At 42.0% G+C, this 27,675-nt stretch overlaps 1 protein-coding gene across 1 annotated transcript in view; it reads right to left on the bottom strand.

The window, feature by feature from the left end:
- The window catches only part of acad9 (acyl-CoA dehydrogenase family, member 9), an 89,471-nt gene that overhangs the window by 21,139 nt on the left and 40,657 nt on the right, over nucleotides 1–27,675 (bottom strand). Inside the window, exons 5-16 of the mRNA XM_084317000.1 lie at nucleotides 25,425–25,525; nucleotides 25,060–25,138; nucleotides 24,194–24,368; nucleotides 21,542–21,615; nucleotides 20,404–20,479; nucleotides 19,394–19,464; nucleotides 15,645–15,764; nucleotides 14,213–14,341; nucleotides 13,124–13,203; nucleotides 12,089–12,215; nucleotides 9,209–9,286; nucleotides 2,075–2,203 (exon numbers count right to left, since the gene is read on the bottom strand). Of these exons, the coding sequence (XP_084173126.1) occupies nucleotides 2,075–2,203; nucleotides 9,209–9,286; nucleotides 12,089–12,215; nucleotides 13,124–13,203; nucleotides 14,213–14,341; nucleotides 15,645–15,764; nucleotides 19,394–19,464; nucleotides 20,404–20,479; nucleotides 21,542–21,615; nucleotides 24,194–24,368; nucleotides 25,060–25,138; nucleotides 25,425–25,525 (1,239 nt within the window). The remainder of the gene's footprint in view (nucleotides 1–2,074; nucleotides 2,204–9,208; nucleotides 9,287–12,088; nucleotides 12,216–13,123; nucleotides 13,204–14,212; nucleotides 14,342–15,644; nucleotides 15,765–19,393; nucleotides 19,465–20,403; nucleotides 20,480–21,541; nucleotides 21,616–24,193; nucleotides 24,369–25,059; nucleotides 25,139–25,424; nucleotides 25,526–27,675) is intronic.

Genomic DNA, 27,675 nt, shown 5'->3' with positions numbered 1-27,675 from the left:
CCTGAAGTCCACAATCATCTCCTTTGTTTTGCTGACGTTCAGGGAGAGGCTGTTTTCCTGGCACCATCCCGCCAGGACCTTGACCTCTTCCAGGTAGGCCCTCTCGTCGTTGGCAGAGATCAGGCCCACCACCACTGTGTCGTCAGCAAATTTGATGATTGTATTGCTACTCCGCTGAGCCACACAGTCGTGTGTGTACAGGGAGTAGAGGAGGGGACTCAGAACACAGCCCTGGGGGGCCCCTATGTTGAGGGTGATGGATGAGGAGGTGCAGTTGCCTGCTCTCACCACCTGGGGTCTGCCAGTCAGGAAGTCCAAGACCCACTGGCAGAGGTCATAGTTCAAGCCCAGGTCCCTGAGCTTGGCTATGAGTATGGAGGGGACTATGGTATTGAATGCCGAGTTGTAGTCGATGAATAGCATTCTCACATAATTCCCCTGCCTCTTGTCCAGGTGTGCTGTGTGCAGCACATGGGCTATGGCGTCCTCCGTGGACCTCTTGGGGCGGTATGCAAATTGCAGGGGGTCCATGTTGATGGGGAGGGAGGAGCAGATGTAGCCCTTTACTAGCTTCTCAAAGCACTTCATGGCTATGGAGGTGAGAGCTACAGGGCGGTAGTCGTTGAGGCAAGCAGGCTTGGATTTTTTGGGTACAGGGATAATAGTAGACTTCTTCAGGCAGGTGGGGATGACAGCCTGTTCTAAGGACAGGTTAAATATGTCAGTGAATACCGGGGCTAGTTGGTCGGCACAGACTTTTAGGACGCGGCCGGGGATGCCGTCCGGACCTGCTGCCTTCCTGATATTCACTTTTTTTAAAGGTCCGCCTCACCTCATGCTGTTACCCTGAACACTGAGTCTCCATAAACTCTCATTTTGGTAGTGGGGATTGTTTCTTCCACCAAAGTACAAACATAGTCCAGCACTGTCTCCGTGTAGACATTAATGTTATCTGTGTCGCGGAACACGTTCCAGTCTGTGCAGTCAAACGCAGCCTGGAGCGTCTCCTCTGACGTCAAATCCCATTTCTGCACCTCTCGCGAGACTACAGGAGTGCTTTTGATTCTCTGTTTGTACTTTGGTGAAAGGAAAATGGACGCGTGATCTGATTTACCAAAGCCACTATCAGAATGAGCCTTGTAGCCACCCTTAAATTGCGTGTAACAGTGATCTAGGATGTTACCGCCTCTGGTGTTGCAAGTCACATGCTGATAGAAGTCAGGTAATACCTTTCTCAGATTGGTGCTATTGATCTGGGTGGCTACATCTGTAAAATGATTACCCGTTTCTGTTGATTGTTTTACCGTTATTGCTAATGTTATGGTATTTTTGATTGCTTATATATGTTATTGTTTGTATGTTGGACTTGCTTTGGCAATAAGTAGGTTGATATTTCATGCCAATAAAGCCTATTTGAATTTTAATTTGAGAGAGACAGAGACAGTGAGAGAGAGTGAGAGAGAGACAGAGTGAGAAGAGAGAGACAGAGAGTGAGGAGAGAGAGATAGATAGTGAGAGAGAGTGAGAGTGAGAGACAGAGAGTGAGGAGAGAGAGATAGATAGTGAGAGAGTGAGAGAGAGTGAGAGAGAGGGAGAGGGAGAGACAGAGAGTGAGAGACAGAGAGTGAGACAGAGAGAGAGACAGATACAGAGAGAGAGATAGAGTGAGAGAGATAGAGTGAGAGAGAGAAGAGAGAGACAGAGACAGAGAGAGAGAGAGAGATAGAGAGAGAGATAGAGAGAGTGAGAGAGATAGAGAGAGTGACAGACAGATAGTGGGAGAGAAAGAGAGAGAGTGAGTGAGAGAGAGAGATAGAGTGAGAGAGATAGAGAGAGTGAGAAGAGAGAGAGAGAAGAGAGAGAGACAGAGAGAGACAGAGAGAGATAGAGTGAGAGATAGAGAGAGAGAGTGACAGAGAGAGAGAGAGAGAGAGAGAGAGAGAGAGAGAGAGAGAGAGAGAGAGATGGAGAGACAGAGAGTGAGAGAGAGAGACAGAGAGTGAGAGAGACAGAGACTAAAAGAGATTAAAAAATAAACTTGACAGAGGCAGAGAGAGAGAGAGCTCATGCGTACCTCGTGGTCGTGGTTCCGCAGCCCGATGCTGATGGAGCGGCTGGCTCTGGACAGCACGGCCGTCATGGCGTACAGGTTGATGAGGACGTCCGCCACGCGCTTCAGGATCAGCTGCTCGTCTACGATCGTCTGGACAACAGAGAGACACGAGAGGCTCCGCGTTAACCCTTTCACTGCCACGCGGTTAACCCTTTCACGGCGACAATACAGAAGGTTAACCCTTTCCCTGCCACATGGTTAACCCTTTCATGGCGACAATACAGAAGGTTAACCCCTTTCACTGCCACACGGCAAAGGGTTGACCCTTTCACAACCACACTACAGAAGGTTAACCCTTTCACTACCACACTACAGACGGTTAACCGTCTGTAGTGTGGTAGTGAAAGGGTTAAGTATGTGTATAAAGTACACAAAGTACAACATTAATAATACTAATCCTGGCTGCTTATGTTTGGGGGAAATATAACAAAGGTAATGTAATCAACTAGGGGTGGGGAAAGAAATCGATATGTAGTAGTATTGCGATACTTTGCGTGGCGATACTGTATCGATACAGGGTATCGATATTTAATTATTCAAACAAAAACAAAATAAAAAAATTGTGTAAGGAAGTTGCATTGTTCATTTCAATACCTGTAATAGTACAGTAGTCCACACACACACATGTGCATTCAGTTAAGTTGGAATATGACTAATACAAACAGTTCAGTTTGTCAGGTACATGCAACACAGATTACAGTGTTGACATCTGCTTGAGAAAATACCATGTTCTGCAATAAAAATGATTGAAGTGAGATGAACAGACTGAACTTTATTTTATTAGATAAAACATGTTGACAGTTTTACTTTGCAGTTGAAAAAAGGTAATAAATTAAATTAAAATTAAAAATATTCAAATTAAAAGAAATTCCGCGATACTCAGCGTATCACGATATATTTAGTATTGCGATACTATCGTATCGTGACGCAAGTATCACGATAGTATCGTATCGTGAAGTCTCTGGCGATTCTAATCCCTATAATCAACAGACATGTAATGTACGGTAATCAACAGACAGACATGTAATGTAATCAACAGACATGTAATGTAATCAACAGACATGTAATGTAATCAACAGACACGTAAGTAGTGATGCACGATATATCGGCCCCCGATATAATATCGGCTGATATGGTAATTTCTTTACACATCGGTATCGGTCCGATATCAAAATAGGGCAGATTTTTTTTTTCTCTCTTTATATCTAAACATGTTTTGGTCTTAAATTGTTTTAAAAATATCAGTCATTTCTGAAAATAAATTACAAAAGTAAAAAAAATAAAATGCGTTTTGGAAAATAGCTCTTTATTTGATTATCATAAAAAAAGTGTTTTCTATACAGAGATATCGACATCGGTAAATATCGGTATCGGCCAGAACAGCAATTTCCACATGGGTGCATCACTACACGTAAGGTAATCAACAGACGGGCCGCTCCGACGAGCCCCTGACTACAACAGGCCTATAGGAGCTCGTTAGGACCGAGGAGGACCAGCTGTCCCGCAGATGGACATATGAACAAAAGGACCCACTTACACTAAACAGACCCCTGGCTGTAATTTTAGGACCACAGTTACCATGGAGACCAGTCATTACATTCAACTAGGGATGTGCACAACACTTGCTGTTGATTATTCTGTTGTCGCGACGACCGGATCATCGAATGATTTTGGTCTTGCTGACTCTTTTCATGGGTTTGGTAGGAGAACAGTGTTCGTTGTGGTTGTTTAGGTCAGGGCTTCCTGCAAGGTAACGCTGTGGGCGGAGCCCTGCAGGCTGTCATGGTAACGCTGTGGGCGGAGCCCTGCAGGCTGTCATGGTAACGCTGTGGGCGGAGCCCTGCAAGGTGTCATCCTAGGCCTTCTCCACAAGACCACAATGGAAATAAAGTTATACATAATCTTTATTGTGTTATCCTCTGTATCTTCAATTAATATGTATATTCACTTTTATATATATACTGTATATATAAATATATACGTGTAGTTTAGTTTTAATTTATTTGTTAGAGAGGGGCAACGTACATTAAGGAGCATTTTATAAAATAGAATGTAAATGTACCCAAAAGGCTAGTTTACATTGGCAGTCGCCCTGACTCGCCCTGATTTATTTTTTTATATGGTATGTCAAATCAAATCACAGAATATTATAAGATATTCTATTTGGATGTAATTGAACTATTTGCGAGGGGATTTTCTTTTAAAAAGGTACAAACGCAATATTAGACTTGAAAACTGCTATTTACTTATCACATCTATCACATTGTGGATATACAGGAACATTATGGATGTACAGGAACAGTATGGATGTACAGGCACAGTATTTGGCCCGCCAGCCACGTTACATTTGGGCCCTTGGCCCTCCGTCAAAAGGTTTGGGTGCCCCTGGTTTAGATTACAAAGAGTATATATATTTTAACAGTCGTATAGATTTCAAAGCTCTTTATGTTCCGACACGTCCCTACGTTCAACCTACATGACACAACTGGGAAATCCACCCCATGGAATCCTAAATATTTCACCAGGAACTGAAGACCAAGCAGCCCGTTCCCTTCAGAGTAGAGCAGACTATATGTCATAAATAGGGTGAATAATAAACGCTCCGGTCACCTTTCCATATCTGTAGAGCCGACTCTGTGTCATAAATAGGGTGAATAATAAACCCAGACTCTGTCATAATATAGTCCCGGGCAACATACACAACATTTTCATGGGCAGAGATGGGGGTTATAATCTAAGAGGGGAATTGAATTGAATTTAACACTATGATCGCCGCGGACGAGTTTTCACGTCATTCCGAGCCATGCTCATTCTGCCGAAGACGCCGTAACTCGTCTTTGATGTCAATATTTCAAAAATCTGTCATCGAAATCATATTTCCTTTCCGGAGCCCTGAGACACACTGCTGATCTCCTCTCAACTCTCTAGCGGTTCAAGAGCGCCATCTGGTGGCCGATCGGCAGATCGCCAACCGGATATTAACCTTTGAACCGGTAGTACTCATCCATATGTGGTCCGGCCACTCGCTATAGCTCCCGCGACTCCATCTTGAAACACTGGATAATAGATCGCTCGCCCTAACTCAATAAACAACGTTATTTGGACGTATATACTATTATACAACCTGGAAATGGATCAGGCATTTCTACATCCCATAATAGAAAAAAATCTGTTCCACGCTCATCTGCCAGCGGCGCGAGGAAGCCACGGTAAGATTCAGCGTTATTTTCTAACGTATTCCATACTAACTGATCTGATGAACATATGACCCACTCTGGATGAATCATCTAACGCTGCCCACGGAATTATAAACGATCCCCCGCCCATCCGGTCAACATCAGATGATGCGTAGAAACTTCTAGAAGTACGTCCAGTTGAAACTTTTTATCTCGCACAGATTCCTACCAAACTGTATTTGATCATCAATATAATGCATTTAGGGCTATAAATCACGTTCTGAAGAAAGCTGCAGAAAACGATAAAAACATACTTATACTTTAGACCATATTTTAGTATGAATATGTGAATGAAAAAGTTTAATGTTGCTACACCCTGAACAATACATATAGGACATTGAATGGGCCATAATAAATGGCAATTTAGCAATAGAATTTAAAAAGTGATAGCCCTGCAAAGGGGAACTTCTCCATAGACAAATAGAGCTGGCGAGGGATGGTAAATTATTAATTTAACCCATGGCGATTAAAGTGTTAAAACAACCTATTGTCTGTACTACTCTCAAAAGCAAGTGCATCTCAGTTTGTGGGGTATCCCATTTGGAATGGCCTTGATGTAGCAATAAAAACAAGTACTATTGAAATGTTTAAATGCAGATATAAAATAGGAATTCTTGGACAAGTATAAGTTAGAGGAGCTTGAAAATAACGTGAACTAGTATTTTTGTAATTATTTATTTATCTTTTGCTGTAGTGGATAGGTATATTATTTTTGATATTGATAGATAACTTATTACATATTTAATATGATATTGTAAGGAAGGGGCAGGACCAGATAAGCTTTGCTTCCTTCTGTCCCTTCTCGAACAAAACGAGCTTGAGCTTGTCTTGAGCTATGTTTACATTTACATTTAGTCATTTAGCTGAACGCTTTTATCCAAAGCGACTTACAAGTTCTGTACGACAAGTCATCAGGAAGGGTACAACTCTATCAGCTGAGTAACAATGTTCATCAGAGTGTTGAGTGCTACAGTGTAGGTTAGTATATTAGGACAAGTGCATGACAGTAAGGTTAGTTAGGGTTCATTCTTTTTGTGTGTGGCTATGTTGACTATTGCTTCCATGTCTAGGAAGATATATTTAATTTTATTTGTATTTGATTTAGTTTTTTATAAAAAATGTTAACACTATGATCGTCGGGGACGAGTTAAGACGTCATTCCTAGCCATGCTCATTCTGCCGAAGACGCCGTAACTCGTCTTTGATGTCAATATTTCAAAAATCTGTCATCGAAATCATATTTCCTTTCTGGAGCCCTGAGATGTACTGGTGAGCTCCACTCAACTGTCTAACGTTTCGAGAGCGCCATCTGGTGGCCGATTCAGCGTTATTTTCTAACGCAGCGGTTCTCAACAGGGGTTCCGCGGCACACAGGGGTTCCGCGGAGAGCTGTCAGGGGTTCCGCGAGATGCCTGGCAATGTTCTTTAAAAATATAGAATGACAACAGTCTTATTTTGAAAATCCTATAGCGGGTCTCATTTATGCCCACGCGCAGCTCCAGCTATAATAACTAGGCTCCAAAAGCTAGCAACATTAAGGTCATTATGATACTCTTATTTTGAAAATCCGTGGTGTCGTGACTCATATCCGCTCCAGCACACAGCCAATAGGATGCAGCTGAGCAGTGAGCAGTAGCGTCTCTCAGCTCAGCAGCAGCAGTAGCGTCTGGATCTGGAACGCGGACATTGAAACACAGCAAGGGTAGTGTTTTTGCGACCCAAAACAAATCCCTGCTGTTTTATTCCGCAACGGGTCAAATGCATATAACATGCTTTGCAATCCTTGCCATTCCTTTATGACCACGTTGTGTTTAAGACCGGAATTAATGTCCCGTTACCATAAGCTAACAACAAGCTAAAGCCCTGTTCAGAGCGACAGAGAACAGCAGGGTGGGGACTTGGAAGGATGACTGGGAAGGAGGGGGGGGGGGGGCATTCTCCCTCTATGTGTGTGCGTTTGAAAAGATGATGAAGTCAGACTACTATATTATATTGATAGTAAATGTACTGAGGGTGGACAGACAGATTATGTTGATATTTAAACATAAAAAATACAATACATAATAAATGTATCCATGATCATCATGCAACATAAAACAATTGCAGGAACGGTTTGGGAGAGGAAGGTGTTTTAGGTTGCGTGTTCCAAAAAATGTACTTAAAGTTTAAAGCTCAATATATCAAAACGTGGCACTTTATAGTGAACATGCACTTTATAGTGAATCCTAATTCTTTTTGGATTACAGAAAATTATCCCTAAAGTGCTATCTGTTGCAGCTGCACTGTTTTCCATGAAAATACCATATTTGGATAAGTTTGACCATTTCTAAAAATCTGAAAATCATTATTTAATAAAACACAGAAAAGGATCACCAAGTTACTCTGGATAAAAAAAACTTTACAGACAACATTGAGACAAAGCTTCCTGACACATCTCCATCCAAACTCTAGGAAGAACTCATTGAAATCTCATCTGATACCACCTGGAGAGCTAGTTTCAGAGTGTGGTGCTGAGTCATTCATTCATTCATTCATTCATTCATTCATTCATTCATTCATTCATTCATTCATTCATTCAGTACCAAGTATCTCATGATGCTGCAGTTAAGGTGTTGATACCATTCAGCCCCACATATCTGTGTGAAGCTGGCTTTTCATCCATGACAGCTCTGAAAACAAAATATAGGGCCAAGTTGAGCCTTGATGATGACATGCGTGTTGCCTTGTCAAAGATCTCCCCACGTATTGACCGTATTATTAGCCAGCAGCAGCGGACCTCGCATTGAGCTAGAAATGTCCACTGAGTGAACAAGTGCTTATTTTCTGTATTTATTTATATTTTTTGAGAAATGGTAACTTGGTGATCCTTTTCTGTATTTAAAAAAAATACATGATTTTCTGTTTTTGAGAAATTGTCAAACTTATCCAAATATGCTATTTTTATGGAGAACAGTGCAGCTGCAACAGATAGCACTTTAGTGATCCTTTTCTGTATTTAAAAAAAAAACGTTTGTCATCAGATTCAGATTCAGACAACTTTATTGATCCCGCGTGGGGCAATTCATATTTGCAGATTCACCAACAAGCAACAAAGACAAACAAACAACAAAACATCTCAACGACAGCACGGCAAATAAAGAGTCATTGTATCATCATTGTAGCAAAAAAGACAGGACCGGGAAAGTCTTTATCGTATGTAGGGGTGCCCTGGAATATTTTATTGAACACAGGGGTGCCTTGGCAGCAGAAAGGTTGAGAACCCCTGTTCTAACGTATTCCATATAAACTGCTATGATGAACATATGACCCACTCTGGATGAATCATCTAACGCTGCCCACGGAATTATAAACGATCCCCCGCCCATCCGGTCATCATCAGATCATACGTAGATCATTCTAGAAGTACGTCCAGTTGAAATTTTTCATCTTGCGCCGATCGCTACCAAACTGTATTTCATCATCAATATAATGCATTTAGGGCTATAAATCACGTTCTGAAGAAAGCTGCAGAAAACGATAAAAACATACTTATACTTTAGACCATATTTTAGTATGAATATGTGAATGAAAAAGTTTAACGTTGCTACACCCTGAACAATACATATATGACATTGAATGGGCCATAATAATGGCAATGTAGCAATAGAATTTAAAAAGTTATAGCCCTGCAAAGAAGGGGAACTTCTCCATAGACAAATAGAGCTGGCGAGGGATGGTAAATTATGAATTTAACCCATGGCGATTAAAGTGTTAAATGTATTTTTTGTTATTTCAATTTTGTGTGTTTATGGTTGTTCGAGATAAATAAAGATCAAAATCAAATCAAATAAAGAGGGTGAATAATAAACGTTCTGGTCACCTTTCCATATCTGTAGAGCAGATTCTCTGCCGTTCCTCCGAAATGCACCACGTTCACCTCAAACTTCTTGGCACTTTCCTGTGAACAGAGAGCAGTACGTCTCACATGCTGGTGATTCACACCTCAGTCAAGACCAAACATATATATTAACTAGGGATGTCCCGATCACGTTTTTTTGCTCCCGATCCGATCATGTGATTTTGATTATCTACCGATACCGATCTTTCCCGATCCGATCAAAAAAAATTATTTAACTTTTTTTTTTATTCAACAAATAACAACATGTCTTAAACTCATACTGAGGCCTTAGTTTTGGTTTTAAATAGCATATAATCATTCATTTATTTATTGTCACACAGAGCCAGCCACACTCTCAGACCCAAACGCATTTCCTTTGATTTAATTATACATCAAATGATTTATGTCAAGGATTGCAATGCCTCACTTGAATGAAGTTAACTTTTCACCTGGATAACGTCAACATTCAGGGTGAATGTAATGTGAGAAATTGGGATTAAAAAAATATATATATATATTTAAATTTGGGTCTGAAAGTGTGGCTGGTCTGCCGTTCTGCAGCTGGATACTATTAGTTTGTTTTGGCAAAATTCTTCTGCTCTGTGTGACAATAAATAAATTAATGATATGCAATTTAAAACCAAAACTAAGGCCTCAGTATGAGTTTAAGACATGGTCATGTTTGTTGAATAAAAAAGAAAAAGAATTTAAAATAAAAATCCTGGTTTTTCTTTTCTTTTTTTTGCCGATCCCGATCTTCGGAAAATCACGTGATCGGCCCCGATCCCGATCACATGATCGGATCGGGACATCCCTAATATTAACTTTAAGTCACTTTCACCAGTGATTACATCATTAAATCAGGCGTGTGGAACATCACGTTAGCTAGATAACCCAACCGTTCGTCATCATATTGGACATTGCACAGTAATGGGACGTGTGATACAGAATTCATATTCTCAAATCTTTCAGTAATAGTTTAGTGACAAATCTGACTTGATGTTTGCTTTCAATCATGACAGAATTGTTGCATTACGTTATAAAAAAAATCCCACAATACAATAGCACACACAGGTCGATGGATGAGAAATATCAGCCAATGTGAAAGAGCAGTGTATGTATTTTTTAGCAAAGGATTAACTATATGCTCATCCATAGTGGGTGATCAGTTACTCTACTGTCTTTAACTATGAATGAACACAACACTCAACCTCTCACTACTCAACATCCATCATCTGTAACTATCTTTAGTCTTTAGAATACAATTTGAAAACAGAGTTATATGGTTCTTGTTCCGAGCTATTGTCCCTGACGTTTTAATTGACCTGATTGAAAGGTCTGATTAAAGGCTGGTGTTAGTTAAGGTCTGGTGTTGGTTAAGGTCTGGTGTTGGTTAAGGTCTGGTGTTGGTTAAGGTCTGGTGTTGGTTAAAGGCTGGTGTTGGTTAAGGTCTGGTGAACAGTTCTGGTGTTGGTTAAGGTCTGGTGTTGGTTAAGGTCTGGTGTTGGTTAAGGTCTGGTGTTGGTTAAGGTCTGGTGTTGGTTAAGGTCTGGTGTTGGTTAAAGGATGGTGTTGGTTAAGGTCTGGTGTTGGTTAAGGGCTGGTGTTGGTTAAGGGCTGGTGTTGGTTAAGGTCTGGTGTTGGTTAAGGTCTGGTGTTGGTTAAGGTCTGGTGTTGGTTAAAGGTCTTGTGTTGGTTAAAGGTCTGGTGTTGGTTAAGGTCTGGTGTTGGTTAAGGTCTGGTGTTGGTTAAGGTCTGGTGTTGGTTAAGGTCTGGTGTTGGTTAAGGTCTGGTGTTGGTTAAGGTCTGGTGTTGGTTAAAGGATGGTGTTGGTTAAGGTCTGGTGTTGGTTAAGGTCTGGTGTTGGTTAAGGTCTGGTGTTGGTTAAGGTCTGGTGTTGGTTAAGGGCTGGTGTTGGTTAAGGGCTGGTGTTGGTTAAGGGCTGGTGTTGGTTAAGGGCTGGTGTTGGTTAAGGGCTGGTGTTGGTTAAGGGCTGGTGTTGGTTAAGGGCTGGTGTTGGTTAAGGTCTGGTGTTGGTTAAGGTCTGGTGTTGGTTAAGGGCTGGTGTTGGTTAAGGGCTGGTGTTGGTTAAGGGCTGGTGTTGGTTAAGGGCTGGTGTTGGTTAAGGTCTGGTGTTGGTTAAGGTCTGGTGTTGGTTAAGGTCTGGTGTTGGTTAAGGTCTGGTGTTGGTTAAGGTCTGGTGTTGGTTAAGGTCTGGTGTTGGTTAAGGTCTGGTGTTGGTTAAGGTCTGGTGTTGGTTAAGGTGTGGTGTTGGTTAAGGTCTGGTGTTGGTTAAGGTCTGGTGTTGGTTAAGGTCTGGTGTTGGTTAAGGTCTGGTGTTGGTTAAGGTCTGGTGTTGGTTAAAGGTCTGGTGTTGGTTAAAGGATGGTGTTGGTTAAGGTCTGGTGTTGGTTAAGGTGTGGTGTTGGTTAAGGTGTGGTGTTGGTTAAAGTCTGGTGTTGGTTAAGGTCTGGTGTTGGTTAAGGTCTGGTGTTGGTTAAGGTCTGGTGTTGGTTAAGGTCTGGTGTTGGTTAAGGTCTGGCGTTGGTTAAAGGCTGGTGTTGGTTAAGGTCTGGTGTTGGTTAAGGTCTGGTGTTGGTTAAAGGCTGGTGTTGGTTAAGGTCTGGTGTTGGTTAAAGTCTGGTGTTGGTTAAGGGCTGGTGTTGGTTAAGGTCTGGTGAACAGGTCTGGTGTTGGTTAAGGTCTGGTGTTGGTTAAGGTCTGGTGTTGGTTAAGGTCTGTTGAACAGTTCTGGTGTTGGTTAAAGGATGGTGTTGGTTAAGGTCTGGTGTTGTTTAAAGGCTCGTGTTGGTTAAGGTCTGGTGAACAGGTCTCTGGTGTTGGTTGGTTAGCGGCTCTTACCGCCAGGCTGGGATGAACCACTCCGTCTCGGCCCGTGAGCCCCAGGTCCACCGTGCCCCCCATGGCGTCCCTCAGCTTCTTGCCCAGGAGGCCCATAGCGACGCTCAAGTTGCCCTTCTTCATCTCCCTGAGGGGCGAGACAGACAGGCCATCAGACAGGCCATCAGACACGCCATCAGACATGCCATCAGACACGCCATTCATCCACCATTTAATAAAGCTGCTATGTGCAACATTTCAGATCGTCTGGAATGAGGACCATGCAGACTCAACAACCACATTCAAATTAAGAACGTAATTACATTTTCAGCCAGTCAGACAAAGTGAAGACTGTTTGAATTAAGGTTTTTATCGAACGTGATCTCTTTGGGCTTCTCCGATTGGTCAGAAGGGAGAGGCTCTCTGTGACACTTCAGAATGGAATAACTGTACAGCTGCTAGACTGGTCAATGACACCCACTGACAGTCAATGACACCCACCCATTTGGGACCATGACGGAAATAAGGGTTTTACTCTCTCATGTTATCCTTTGGATCCTTGTTGTGTGTTTTTAATCCATCAATAAAATAAAATCACTGACAGTCAATGACAGCCACTCAGTCAATGACACCCACTCAGTCAATGACACCCACTCACAGTCAATGACACCCACTCACAGTCAATGACACACACTCACCGTCAATGACACCCACTCACCGTCAATGACACACACTCACAGTCAATGACACCCACTCACCGTCAATGACACACTCACAGTCAATGACACCCACTATAATAACTATAAAACAAACCATGAATTTTATACTTTTTAAAGTCAAGACCGACTGAGGCAGGACTCCTGTGATTAATCAAGACTGAGGCAGGACTCCTGTGATTAATCAAGACTGAGGCAGGACTCCTGTGATTAATCAAGACTGAGGCAGGACTCCTGTGATTAATCAAGACCGACTGAGGAGGACTCCTGTGATTAATCAAGACTCACTGACTGAGGCAGGACTCCTGTGGAAGTTTTAATAACAAGATAGAATTCTTACTTAATTTTCCCGGTCAGTATTTTGCCAGCGTACTGCATTCCGGTCAGGGCGATGTACATCCTCAGGATCTCATTGGTCCCCTGGAAAGACAAGACAATGTAGAAACATTACATTCATGTTTACAGAAATTCCATACAGGTATATACAGGTATATTCAGACAGATATGGACACATATATATATCATCCATAGCAACACTACTATCACCGACATCCAAGAAGGGGGATCCCCCCCCTTCAACGGCCCTTCTAAGGTTTCTCTCCTCCACATTGCCTGTGGTGCTTTTTTCCTATCGTTAGGTTTTTAGGCCAAATTTCCCTCGGGATGATTAAAGTATTTCTATTCTATTTTCCTTACTTTTCGCTGGGGTATGTCTGAGAGTGTTGTTCTGGATTTCATGATGTTTTTTTTTGTTCTTGATTTATTGTGATGTTTCTTCTTGACTTGTTTAAAGAAGACTTGTCCAGCCCATGGGGACATTAACGTGTGATTGCGGGCTCTACAAATACATTTGATTTGATTTATATACTGTATATTCTAAAATAAATATAAATATGTATACGGTATATACAGCACTATTGTACATGTTATCATATAGAGTTATACAGATCTAATCTGGATTGGTATATGGATTACTGAGTTTTAGCAGCACATAGTTAAAGTACTTTGTGATGCATCAAATTCACACTGAGGATCTGGATTTACTTCACGACCGCAAACACAGGGTCTTGTCCAAAACACTAGCAAGCAGTTATATGGTTCTTCAGCTGTTGTTTTCAGATGTATCTTTTCAGAAGTATCTTTTCAGAAGTATCTTTTCAGAAGTATCTTTTCAGAAGTATCTTTTCAGATGTATCTTTTCAGAAGTATCTTTTCAGACGTATCTTTACAGACGTATCTTTACAGATGTGAGGAGGTCAAAAGTAACTACCACAAAAGTCTCCCTTTTCCCTTTCACAATACCTCCGCCTTTTCTTGAAGTGGGCCTACAACACCCCCCGGTGGTCACATACAGAACGGACTCATGAAACTACAGCGACAGGTTCCATGTCTAACTGAAGACCTAAAGCGTTACTCAGCAGCAGAGTACCTCGAAGATGAGCAGGATGCGGCAGTCCCTCAGGTAGCGCTCGTACGGGTAGTTCTTGGTGTAGCCGAGACCTCCGAGGATCTGCAGGGCCTCACTGACGCAGATCCAGCCCCCCTCCGAGCTGAACACCTGCACAGACAAATCATTCATTTTAGAGTATAACATATAATATAACCGATATATATATACACACAGATCATTCATTTAGAGTATAACATTATATATATATACACACAGACTGATAATTTATTTACATTATAACATAATATAACGGATACATATATCTGCACCTCATCTGCACCTTTGTTTACACTGTTTATTTTCCACATATTTTTATTTTCCACATATTTTTATATTCAGTTTTTAATTATATTGTTTACACCCGTTTACTTTTATATTGATATCTAATTATCAAATATATTATCCATATAACTGATATATATATATACATACGCTCATCTGCACCTTTGTTTACACTGATTATTTTCTCCATATTTTTATATTCAGTTGTTTTGAATTATATCGTTTACACCGTTTACTTTTATATTAATATCAAACTGTATTGCCTATATTTATGTCTTTCTACTATTACCCTGCCCATACCTGTACCTCCCCTCCACCCCATGCTGCTATGATGCCAGGATTTCCCCAAGGGATCAATAAAGGAATATCTCATCTTAATTTAGTAGTTTTCTTTTCCTCATCTTCAAAGCCCTTGGATTCACACTGAGGTCAGGTTAACAACACGCAGACCCAGGCTCTCCTGGATGAAATATTGATGTCTTGAAGTGTTTATATAACCTACTAACACTCTCTAACATACATGAATACTGCACAGGACATGCTATACAGTTCCTAAAGCTAGAACACAATCAATGCCACACAGTGTGCAGTATAGAGCCACGGTTAGGGATGCACCGATCCGATATTGGTAAAAAAGGGTATCGGTAAAGAAATATATATATATATATATATATATAGGATTTTTTTTTAATTAATACATTTTTTAAATAAAATAACCATTCAGTACATTTATATCTATGTGTTAATTTGTTACATTTAGTTTCACTAAGTTAGGAAAGTAATGTTTTAAGTCAAGCCTGATGTTGCGGATCGGTGCATCCCTAGCCACGGTCGCATGGAACTCACTTCCAGAACAGATTGCTGAAGCGCAAACTAAAACCAGTTTTAAAAGACAACTAACAGCCATACACATGTAAACACATTCTGTATACTTAGACATACATATACACATACTATTTTAATTTTAGTGATAGGAATATCAATAGCCTATACAAATAGGTGGTACTAGTTTACTTTGTATGTATATCAGTGCCTATGAATCAGGGTAAAAGACTGTAGTATATGTATGTATATCAGTGCCTATCACAGCCTGCAACTCCAAGGTCTGGTATTTAATCAGCTGTCTGACCTTCACCATGGCGGCTTCCAGAGAGCAGTCTGGGAGTCCCGGTCTGTCCATCATCCCTGCCGTCAGGTAGGCCATGCTCTCCATCACGAAGGCGTTCAGAGCCATCACTGCAAACTTCTCCTGCAAGAGGACAAGGACGACATGTCAAACTTCTCCTGCACCTTGTGTATACTGCACCTTGTGTATACTGCACCTTGTGTTTACTGCACCTTGTGCTTACTGCACCTTGTGTATACTGCACCTTGTGTTTACTGCACCTTGTGTATACTGCACCTTGTGTATACCGCACCTTGTGTATACCGCACCTTGTGTATACCGCACCTTGTGTTTACCGCACCTTGTGTATACTGCACCTTGTGTATACTGCACCTTGTGTTTACTGCACCTTGTGTATACTGCACCTAGTGTATACTGCACCTTGTGTATACTGCACCTTGTGTATACTGCACCTAGTGTATACTGCACCTTGTGTATACTGCACCTTGTGTATACTGCACCTAGTGTATACTGCACCTTGTGTATAATGCACCTTGTGTGTTACAAAGGGTCAGATTAAACCGAATATATATATTTATTGCTTGATATCCCTTGTATAATATTTGTATATCGTTTGATATCCCTTGTATATTCTTTGTATATATACACGGAATATCCCTTTACCTGGGTACAAACCAGACCATAATATTCGTTCTCCTATTGGACAGCGACCCCTAGGCGCCAACGGCCATACCCCCAATGGCAAGTTCAAAGGCAACGCCAAGGCATGTCTCAACATGTCCAGGTTTGCGCAGTAATACGAGACAGAACTGAGGTTGGCACTAGATTATTCACTTTACGTAAAAATACGTCGCAGGTGGATACAGCAGTGGTCTTATCCTAAACGTTGAAGCCTTCACCACGAGACAACGTGCCGTGAAGTGGGCCTCTTTGCCCCTGAATAGAGCCTTGAGAACCGTGTGCGAATATATAGCTAAAGTGTCAGAGTTTAACGCAGTATCGTTGAGTTCGACTTATTCTAATGTGAAGTAATAGTCTATCATTTATAGTGTATCGTGCGGCTACCGTTCTTCAGTGACCAGCATTACCACCGGTTCGTCGTACCTATAGCTAGTGCACTTATCCAGGCTGGGCGGCCTAAACTTGTGCCACCACCCGAGGAGTCCTAGACGAGACCCGTTGGATATGTACACCGGAGAACCTACACCGGCGAATGCAGAGCCTTTTCTGGCTGGATTATATTGCTTTGGTACCGTGACTGCTGGAGCAGAGAACCGTCTACCCCACTATCGTGTGGGATCTACCCCTGTGAGGAGCACCCTCGAGCCCGCCTCTAGGACCAGAGGCTGGCTAGCTTTCATCCATGCTGTCGGGCATACTGGATTATAGCTGTTGCTTTGTCTGCGGACCAAGGGAGTACTGCACTGGCTCCTGTATCTGGAGCCTCGTTATTCCGCGTTGACCCAGACTTTGCACCCGAACATTCCTCTACCCTGCCGGCTTACAACCGGAGGGAACCCCCCAGTGTCTCCAGCTGACTACTAGTGTGCCTTATGTAATTGCTATGCTACAGGTGGCGTCAGTTATACCCATCTTACTATTCTCATGGACTTACACTCTTGACCTACTTTAAGTGTTCTTCGCCTTACAAGCGCAAGTATAATTCTCAATCTGTAACCTACCGTTGCTTGCTCTAATAATAATAAATCCCTCTAACTAGAACTTTATGTGTCATTGCCGTATTCTTGTGTGGGTGTTCACCAGATATATTCATGTACTGTATGGCCAGTAATTAAAGTACATAACTAAGTAGTGGTTTAATAATACCATACTCTCAATACAGTCAGGGAATTGTACCCCTCAGTTACATTGTGTATACTGCACCTTGTGTATACTGCACCTTGTGTATACTGCACCTTGTGTATACTGCACCTTGTGTATACTGCACCTAGTGTATACTGCACCTTGTGTAATACTGCACCTTGTGTAATACTGCACCTTGTGTAATACTGCACCTTGTGTAATACTGCACCTTGTGTATACTACACCTTGTGTATACTGCACCTTGTGTATACTGCATACTGCACCTTGTGTACACTGCACCTAGTGTACACTGCACCTAGTGTATACTGTACCTAGTGTATACTGCACCTTGTGTATACTGCACCTTGTGTATACTGCACCTTGTGTATACTGTACCTTGTGTATACTGTACCTTGTGTATACTGCACCTAGTGTATACTGTACCTAGTGTTTACTGTACCTTATGTACACTGCACCTAGTGTATACTGCACCTAGTGTATACTGTACCTTGTGTATACTGTACCTAGTGTATACTGTACCTAGTGTATACTGTACCTAGTGTATACTGTACCTAGTGTATACTGTACCTTGTGTTTACTGCACCTTGTGTATACTGTACCTAGTGTATACTGTACCTAGTGTTTACTGCACCTTGTGTATACTGCACCTTGTGTTTACTGCACCTTGTGTTTACTGCACCTTGTGTTTACTGCACCTTGTGTATACTGTACCTTGTGTATACTGCACCTTGTGTATACTGCACCTTGTGTATACTGCACCTTGTGTATACTGCACCTTGTGTATACTGCACCTTGTGTATACTGCACCTTGTGTTTACTGACCTTGTGTATACTGTACCTTGTGTATACTGCACCTTGTGTATACTGCACCTTGTGTATACTGTACCTAGTGTATACTGCACCTTGTGTATACTGCACCTTGTGTATACTGCACCTTGTGTATACTGTACCTTGTGTTTACTGCACCTTGTGTTTACTGACCTTGTGTATACTGCACCTTGTGTATACTGTACCTTGTGTATACTGTACCTTGTGTATACTACACCTAGTGTATACTGTACCTAGTGTTTACTGTACCTTATGTACACTGCACCTAGTGTACACTGCACCTAGTGTATACTGCACCTAGTGTATACTGTACCTTGTGTATACTGTACCTAGTGTATACTGTACCTAGTGTATACTGTACCTAGTGTATACTGTACCTAGTGTATACTGTACCTTGTGTTTACTGCACCTTGTGTATACTGTACCTAGTGTATACTGTACCTAGTGTTTACTGCACCTTGTGTATACTGCACCTTGTGTTTACTGCACCTTGTGTTTACTGCACCTTGTGTTTACTGCACCTTGTGTATACTGTACCTTGTGTATACTGTACCTTGTGTATACTGCACCTTGTGTATACTGCACCTTGTGTATACTGCACCTTGTGTATACTGCACCTTGTGTATACTGCACCTTGTGTTTACTGACCTTGTGTATACTGTACCTTGTGTATACTGCACCTTGTGTATACTGCACCTTGTGTATACTGTACCTAGTGTATACTGCACCTTGTGTATACTGCACCTTGTGTATACTGCACCTTGTGTATACTGTACCTTGTGTTTACTGCACCTTGTGTATACTGTACCTTGTGTATACTGCACCTTGTGTATACTGCACCTTGTGTATACTGCAGCTTGTGTATACTGTACCTTGTGTATACTGCAGCTTGTGTATACTGTACCTTGTGTATACCCTTTACTTTTACTCACAGTATATATTCAGATTCTAATTCTTTATTGCCTATATTTATTGTAAGGTATAATATAACCCATAGGGCATACAGACCCTCATCTGCACCTTTGTTTACACAGTTTATCTTTTCCATATTTTTATATTCAGATCAAATTTGATAAAGGCCAAATAAAAGCCGCCCGTACCTGAATCATACCAAATTCGCTCAGCTTCTTGTTGAACTGCTTCCTGGTTCCGGCATACTCTGCCGTCATCTCTACCAAAAGACATGGGAAATTTTTTTAAATAACAAAAGGAATCTCTAAAAGCACCATATCAATAGAGGCCTTGCTCTCAGTCTTCCAACATGGCTGCCTGTAACCACTTACAAAAGAGATTGCCTAGTTTCCATGCAATGGTAGAGCAGGTAAAACACTGGACAAACACTTGATATTACTGTGACTTATTTAAAATAAGACTGCAACGCTCTGTGCAATACCACTATTAACCCTTTCACTACCACACTACAGAAGTTTAACCTTTCACTACCACACTACAGACGGTTAACCTTTCACTACCACACTACAGACGGTTAACCTTTCACTACCACACTACAGACGGTTAACCTTTCACTACCACACTACAGAAGGTTAACCCTTTCACTACCACACTACAGAAGGTTAACCGTCTATAGTGTGGTAGTGAAAGGTTAACCGTCTGTAGTGTGGTAGTCAATGAAAGGGTTAACACTTCTGTAGTGTGGTAGTCAGTGAAAGGGTTAACACTTCTGTAGTGTGGTAGTGAAATGTTAACCGTCTGTAGTGTGGTCGTGAAAGGGTTAACCTTCTGTATTGTCGCAGTGAAAGGGTTAACCCTTTGGTAGTGTGGTAGTGAAAGGGTTAATAACAGTTCATATTCAATAATAATCTTTTTCGCTGTCGATTAAAGACGTACTTCACCCATTATTATTATTATTATTATTATTTTTTTTTTTTAATAAAAAATAAAATCGAACCCTAACTAACCTTACTGTCTTGTCCTAATAAACTAACCTACACTGTAGCACTCAACACTCTGAGGAACATTGTTGCTCAGCTGATAGAGTTGTACCCTTCCTGCTGACCTGTCGTACAGAACTTGTAAGTCGCTTTGGATAAAAGAGTCAGCTAAATGACAAAATGTAAAAGTAAAATAAGAGACCAGGAGCACCTCTTACCGATCAGCTTCTTGATCATGCCGGCTCCTGCGCTGCCCATACTGAACCTCCCCGAGTTCAGGATGTTCATGGCCACCTGTCCAGGACACACCACACACCAACACCATCAGATTCTAATGCATCGTCATCATGCAGCACAAGTACAGTACAACCAAAAGAAGTTTGGCATCCAACCAGAGTGCAAATGTTAACAGTAAAGTTCATTAGTAATGTACAATGTACAGGTGATTAAACTGGGTATAACATATATAAATGAGTACTACAGCGTAATAGTGCTAATCAGATGTATGTACACATTGTACAGAGTTGTAGTATTAACATGTACAGTGATACAGGTATAAACACAGTATGGTAGTAAGTCATACTGGCCAGCGCTGTGAAAGATATGACCCGTTTTCATTATGGTGATAACAGAACGTACGTAGACCTAAACATCTAGAGTTGAAAGGTGTCTTTGGTCTGTGTGTTAAAACACATGCCTGGCTAAGACAGAGGGCCTGTGAACAAAGTCATAACAATAGACTTTAAAACAGCACAATTAATGTATAAAGCAAAAGGTAATGTACTTCCAGGAAACATTCAAGAACTGTTCTTTGATAGAGAGGAGGGTTATAATCTGAGGGGAGAATCTGTGGAGTGAAACTGTGGAACAGTCTGAATGTGGTGCTAAAGCAATGTCCAAATATGAGACAATTCAAACTGAATTATAAAGAAATTATGTTCACGAGGTACAGGGATCAGGAAGGGATTTGACATTCACATTTTTATTTTCTTTCTTTCATGTTTTACATATAAAATTTCGTTTTTTGTTTTGCATATATATTTGTTTTGTAAGGTTTTTAATTAGTACACTCATTGAAAGGGATAAGATTAAATAAGTGTATACTTCTTCCTACTCCTTTTTCGAACATGTAAATTGAGTTATGTTTTGCTTTTGTTTATTTATTATTTTCCATAAAATGTCTTGATCAATGATTTGTTTTGATTTGATATTGTTTGTATTTATTTACATGTTCGAAATAAAGATTTCAATCAATCAATAGATGAGCCCCAAGGAGTCTACTGAGCAGGTCATTCACTCATTAGTTTCTCTAAAGTCGCCCACTGCAGCTTTAACTGATGAAAGGAAGGCCGTTACCTTGAATCCACCTCCAACTTCTCCTATGACGTTCTCCAGAGGCACCGGCACGTTATCAAAGGCCACTTCACAAGCTGAGAGAACATGGAGAAACATACGTCATGATCTGAGAGAGAACATGGAGAAACATACGTCATGATCCGAGAGAGAACATGGAGAAACATACGTCATGATCTGAGAGAGAACATGGAGAAACATACGTCATGATCCGAGAGAGAACATGGAGAAACATACGTCATGATCCGAGAGAGAACATGGAGAAACATACGTCATGATCCGAGAGAGAACATGGAGAAACATACGTCATGATCTGAGAGAGAACATGGAGAAACATACGTCATGATCCGAGAGAGAACATGGAGAAACATACGTCATGATCCGAGAGAGAACATGGAGAAACATACGTCATGATCTGAGAGAGAACATGGAGAAACATACGTCATGATCCGAGAGAGAACATGGAGAAACATACGTCATGATCCGAGAGAGAACATGGAGAAACATACGTCATGATCCGAGAGAGAACATGGAGAAACATACGTCATGATCTGAGAGAGAACATGGAGAAACATACGTCATGATCTGAGAGAGAACATGGAGAAACATACGTCATGATCTGAGAGAGAACATGGAGAAACATACGTCACGAGCCGTGTGTCCTGGGTAAAGATACAGGGTCAGGGCTTTAGTGATAGATACTTTATTCATCCTCTTGGGGAAATGCAGGTATCCGGTAGCTCAGTGCAGTTGATGACAGACAATAAAAAGCGATAAAAAAAGGACAACCAATACTGTAACTGAGGGGTACAATTCCCTGACTGTATTACTAGATATGATACTTACTACCACTACCTTTGTACTTAATATTCGGCCACCCAGTACACGGCATAAATATATTATCATAAACACTCTCACGTAGATGAAACGGATCCAACACAAATGTACGAAGTCGAAACAGGTCTTTATTTCTACACAGCGATGGTGTGTAGAACAAGCACTTAATCACTTAATTACATTTATGAATTGAAATAGTATGCACTTTTATGGCAAAGAGTATTCGTCGGTATATCAATAGAGAATGTCCAATCTCTGAAGGCGCAGGTGGTAAATATACGACCTGGAATAGTTAAGGAATAACAGCAATGATACTTTAATGATTATATACTAGATACACTAGAGGGGGTTAATCCGGTCGCTTGTAAGCCGACAGGAGTAGGAGGGGGGGGGGGGGTAGAATCCGGCTGCCTCGTCCGGCCAAGGGTATCCCAGGTGAACCCACTGTAGTGCCGTTCAATGCGCCGGCGATCCTTGGACCACAGATGAAAGCAGGTGGACTCTTTGTGGGCCGGCTCTCTCCGGTCCACGGGGGAGAGACGTGAAGCGACCTCGTCTTGCAGAGCGTCTCCTCACCTTGCGTCCTCTCCAGGGGGGGGGGTTCCAACACACGGCAGTGTCGGGGGTCTTTATCCATGGAATAATCAAAGTATACAAAGCATAATCCGTGCCTGGGAAGGCGGGCTGTCGTCGGTAGAATAATCCGGTATACAGGTCCACTCGCTCGTCGGCTCTGGGGCTCCTCGGGTGCAGCTTCACATGGGGTCAACCACCCTGGGTAAGCAGCCAGTTCTCTGCCCGAAACGATGGGGTACTGACTACGGTAGTATTCTCACCGCACGAAGCACTATATATTAACAGACTATTATTAGCTTAATAGACTACGTCCAACTCGACGATATAGTGCCAAATATGACTATTCAAATATTAATATACACGATGTCTCAATACCGATGGTAGGCGAACTTGGCCTTACTCCCACACGTGGCGTCGCGGGGAGGCTTTACGTCTGTGACTCTATTGGAGGGTAAGAAACTGGACTGAAAAGAAAGTCCTACTTTAGTAGCGCAGTATATATACGCACTATGAACAAATAGTCCCATTAGTGGTGCGGTAGCCAGATTCCTACGCGGAACTAGGACTTGTTCGTACATGTGGAGCGGTACGTTTGAACTGGGTCTGAGGGGTATGGCAGCCTGGCACCAAGGTCTCGACCAATAGTAGAATGGAGACTATTATGGGATGTTCAGTAGGCTAGAATGGATATTCAATGCATATTGTACAAGGAATATACAAGGGATATCAGGGAATATTAGAGAATATACAAATACAATTAAATATATATATATAAATAAATATATATATTCGGTTTAATCTGGCCCTTCACAACAAATACAACAAACAAACAATAAAAGTCAGCGCTGAAGTTTAGCACCAAATTCTGATTTATTGCTCAGGTTGGAACTTTGTTTGTCTGTTCACATATATATATTTTTTTATCCACTTTTTCTCCCCATTTACATTTTTTTCTCCCATCCCCATTTCGTAAATCCAATTCTTCCCTCCCCTGTCTTGAACGTTGCTCGACTATGCCTCCCACTGGTCGGTTGTAGTGAGGATAGACGCCTTGCATCATTTGTCCCCTCCGGTACACGAGGAGGCAGCCTGTCGCATCTTTTCACCGCAGCAGCTCGAACTCTGTGGCGAGGAGTCACGCGTGGAAGGGACGCTGCCCCCGATACGTCCTGTTCCCCATGGGGACATTAACGTGTGTTGTCGGGCCTTACAAATACATTTTATTTGATCCGATCTACTCACTGTTGGAGCCCCGGATGCCCAGCTTGTCCTCCGGCTTGCCGCTGACGATGCCCCCGAAGGCTCTCTCCACGATGAAGGCGGAGATCTTGTCCTTCTTCAGCCCGTCCTTGTCCTCCACCTCCGTCCGGGCGAACACCGTCATCACGTCTGCCATGCCGCCGTTGGAAATCCAGATCTGAAGAAAACAAACATAATAATGGAGAACCCGTGATCACCAGTTTGTAACCCTTTCACTGCCGCACGACAAAGGGTTAACCGGCTGTAGTGTGATGGTAAAGAGTTAACCTTCTGTAGTGTGGTAGTGAAAGGGTTAAAGAAGCGTGATGGTATCTCATTAACGTGGGGGTTTAACCCTGCTCCCATGCGACGCTAGACATGCTTTACAAAACATTAAATATCTTTGGAACCGATTGTGATAAAGCTTCGCTTTGAATTTTATTTGATATCTTATTATATATCTTCTCCTGTAAGTTGCAGGGAGATATTGGTTCAAATATGAAGCCAACACCAAAATTGATATATTTTCACATACAGTAGTCTTTAAAAAATATATATAAGGCACCCAAGTGGCGACCCATGTAACACGCTGCGTCGCGAAGCGGCCGACCCGGGTTCGATTCCCAGACCCGGCGTCCTTTGCCGAATGTCTTCCCCCGCTCTGTCTCCCGTTCTTCCTCTCTCTCTCCCTCTCTGCCCGGTAGAACAAACAAATGAAGAAATCTACCAAAAACATAAAAAAAAATATATATAAATAAAATAATGGCCGTCACCCACAGAGGAAAAGGTGCATTTGCACCAGATTTCACATGGAGGCTCAAAACACCTAAATAAATATAAACATCCAGCTGATCATCAGTGCTGCTCACCTTGGAGCCGTTCAGCAGGTAATGTGTTCCATCCTCAGACAGAGTGGCGCGGGTCTGGATGGAGGCAGCATCACTTCCACTGAAAGCAAATTAACACACTGATGATTAGTAAACCTAATGTAACTTAAGTTATTCAATAATAAACAATATAGTCATGATTCATGTCCTGTTAAAACCACAGTAGAACACATATAGAGTGTTGAAACACAGTAGAACACATATAGAGTGTTGAAACACATAGATGAGGTGTTGAAACACAGTAGAAGCCTGTGGTTTCAGAGACAGTGGATGACGGGGCGTATGGAGCGACTACATGGTTCTCTAACAGAGCAGAAATGCAGACTGGTGAGATTCCAGCTCCTCACCTGCCAGGCTCAGTCAGACAGAAGGCTGCTATATGTTCTCCCGACGCCAGCTTGGGCAGATACTTCTCCTTCTGGGCGTCAGTCCCGGCTATCAGGATCCCCTGAAACAAACACCAGACACCTGTTAGTCCCTCTGTAGCTCATCATCCCTGAAACAACACCAGACACCCGTTAGTCCCTCTGTAGCTCATCATCCCTGAAACAAACACCAGACACCTGTTAGTCCCTCTGAAGCTCATCATCCCTGAAACAACACCAGACACCTGTTAGTCCCTCTGTAGCTCATCATCCCTGAAACAACACCAGACACCTGTTAGTCCCTCTGTAGCTCATCATCCCTGAAACAACACCAGACACCCGTTAGTCCCTCTGTAGCTCATCATCCCTGAAACAACACCACACACCCGTTAGTCCCTCTGTAGCTCATCATCCCTGAAACAACACCACACACCCGTTAGTCCCTCTGTAGCTCATCATCCCTGAAACAACACCAGACACCTGTTAGTCCCTCTGTAGCTCATCATCCCTGAAACAACACCAGACACCTGTTAGTCCCTCTGTAGCTCATCATCCCTGAAACAACACCAGACACCAGTTAGTCCCTCTGTAGCTCATCATCCCTGAAACAAACACCAGACACCTGTTAGTCCCTCTGTAGCTCATCATCCCTGAAACAACACCAGACACCTGTTAGTCCCTCTGTAGCTCATCATCCCTGAAACAACACCAGACACCTGTTAGTCCCTCTGTAGCTCATCATCCCTGAAACAACACCAGACACCTGTTAGTCCCTCTGTAGCTCATCATCCCTGAAACACCAGACACCTGTTAGTCCCTCTGTAGCTCATCATCCCTGAAACAACACCAGACACCTGTTAGTCCCTCTGTAGCTCATCATCCCTGAAACAACACCAGACACCTGTTAGTCCCTCTGTAGCTCATCATCCCTGAAACAACACCAGACACCAGTTAGTCCCTCTGTAGCTCATCATCCCTGAAACAAACACCAGACACCTGTTAGTCCCTCTGTAGCTCATCATCCCTGAAACAACACCAGACACCAGTTAGTCCCTCTGTAGCTCATCATCCCTGAAACAAACACCAGACACCTGTTAGTCCCTCTGTAGCTCATCATCCCTGAAACAACACCAGACACCTGTTAGTCCCTCTGTAGCTCATCATCCCTGAAACAACACCAGACACCAGTTAGTCCCTCTGTAGCTCATCATCCCTGAAACGGGTCACTCTGAAGTAGGGCTGGGCGATTAATCACTTTTATCGATTAATTCGAATTCATGATTTAGGACGATTTAAAAAAAATTAATAGATTAAAAAAAATATGTATTTAATTTAATTTGACAAAAAGTGATGTTTGGTGAAAGTTAGATTTGCACTTTATTAAATACATTCTTGTTTGATGATCAAGAGGCACCTTTAATTTGTTTTAAGTGAAGTTTGGTGAAAAGGCAAGTTATTGCACTATTAATCCCAATAGGGACATTCATCTTTGTTTGATCAAGAGTAACCTTTTATATATTTTAAGTGAAGATTGGTGAAAGTTGGTGAAAGTTAGGTTTGCACTTCAATCCCAATAGGGAAATTCCTCTTGGTTTGATAATATTTTTGTGTCAAATAAAAACAAAGCTTATTTGAATGATTTCCTTGGCGTTTGTAGTTTGAGAAAAAAAATCGATTAAAATCGTAAATGGTGTGAACAAAATCGGAGATTTTATTTTTAGGCCATATCGCCCACAGCCCTACTCTGAAGCTCATCCCTGAAACCCCTCTGATTATTCACTCACTCCACAGGAGTGGAACAAGTTGCATTTGACCACCAAACAGGGCTTGAACCTGTGTAGTTTAAGGTGAACGTTAGGAGATGGCTCCTAGAAAATGTCCCAGAGTAACTAAGGAAGCTTCCAGTTTTAGTGTAGTTTTAGTGTGTCTGTACATTTTGTAGGGGTGTAAAGGTACACGTATCCTTACCGAACTGAACAAGTTTCAGTGTGTACCGTACCGAACGGCTGTGTAGTGTACCGAACAAATACAACGGTATGTTAACACTTTGATTGCCTAAGGCTAAATTCATGATATACCATAGGTTGCCAGCTCTATTTGTCTATGGAGAAGTTCCCCTTCTTTGCAGGGCTATAACTTTTTAAATTCTATTGCTAAATTGCCATTATTAGGGCCCATTCAATGTGCTATATGTATTGTTCAGGGTGTATGAACGTTAAACTTTTTCATTCAC

Source organism: Notolepis coatsorum (assembly GCF_963971535.1).
Source record: "Notolepis coatsorum genome assembly, chromosome: 6".
In the NCBI taxonomy this organism is placed as follows: domain Eukaryota; kingdom Metazoa; phylum Chordata; class Actinopteri; order Aulopiformes; family Paralepididae; genus Notolepis; species Notolepis coatsorum.
Note: the sequence above shows the minus strand (reverse complement) of the source record. Positions and strands in the feature narration are given on the sequence as shown.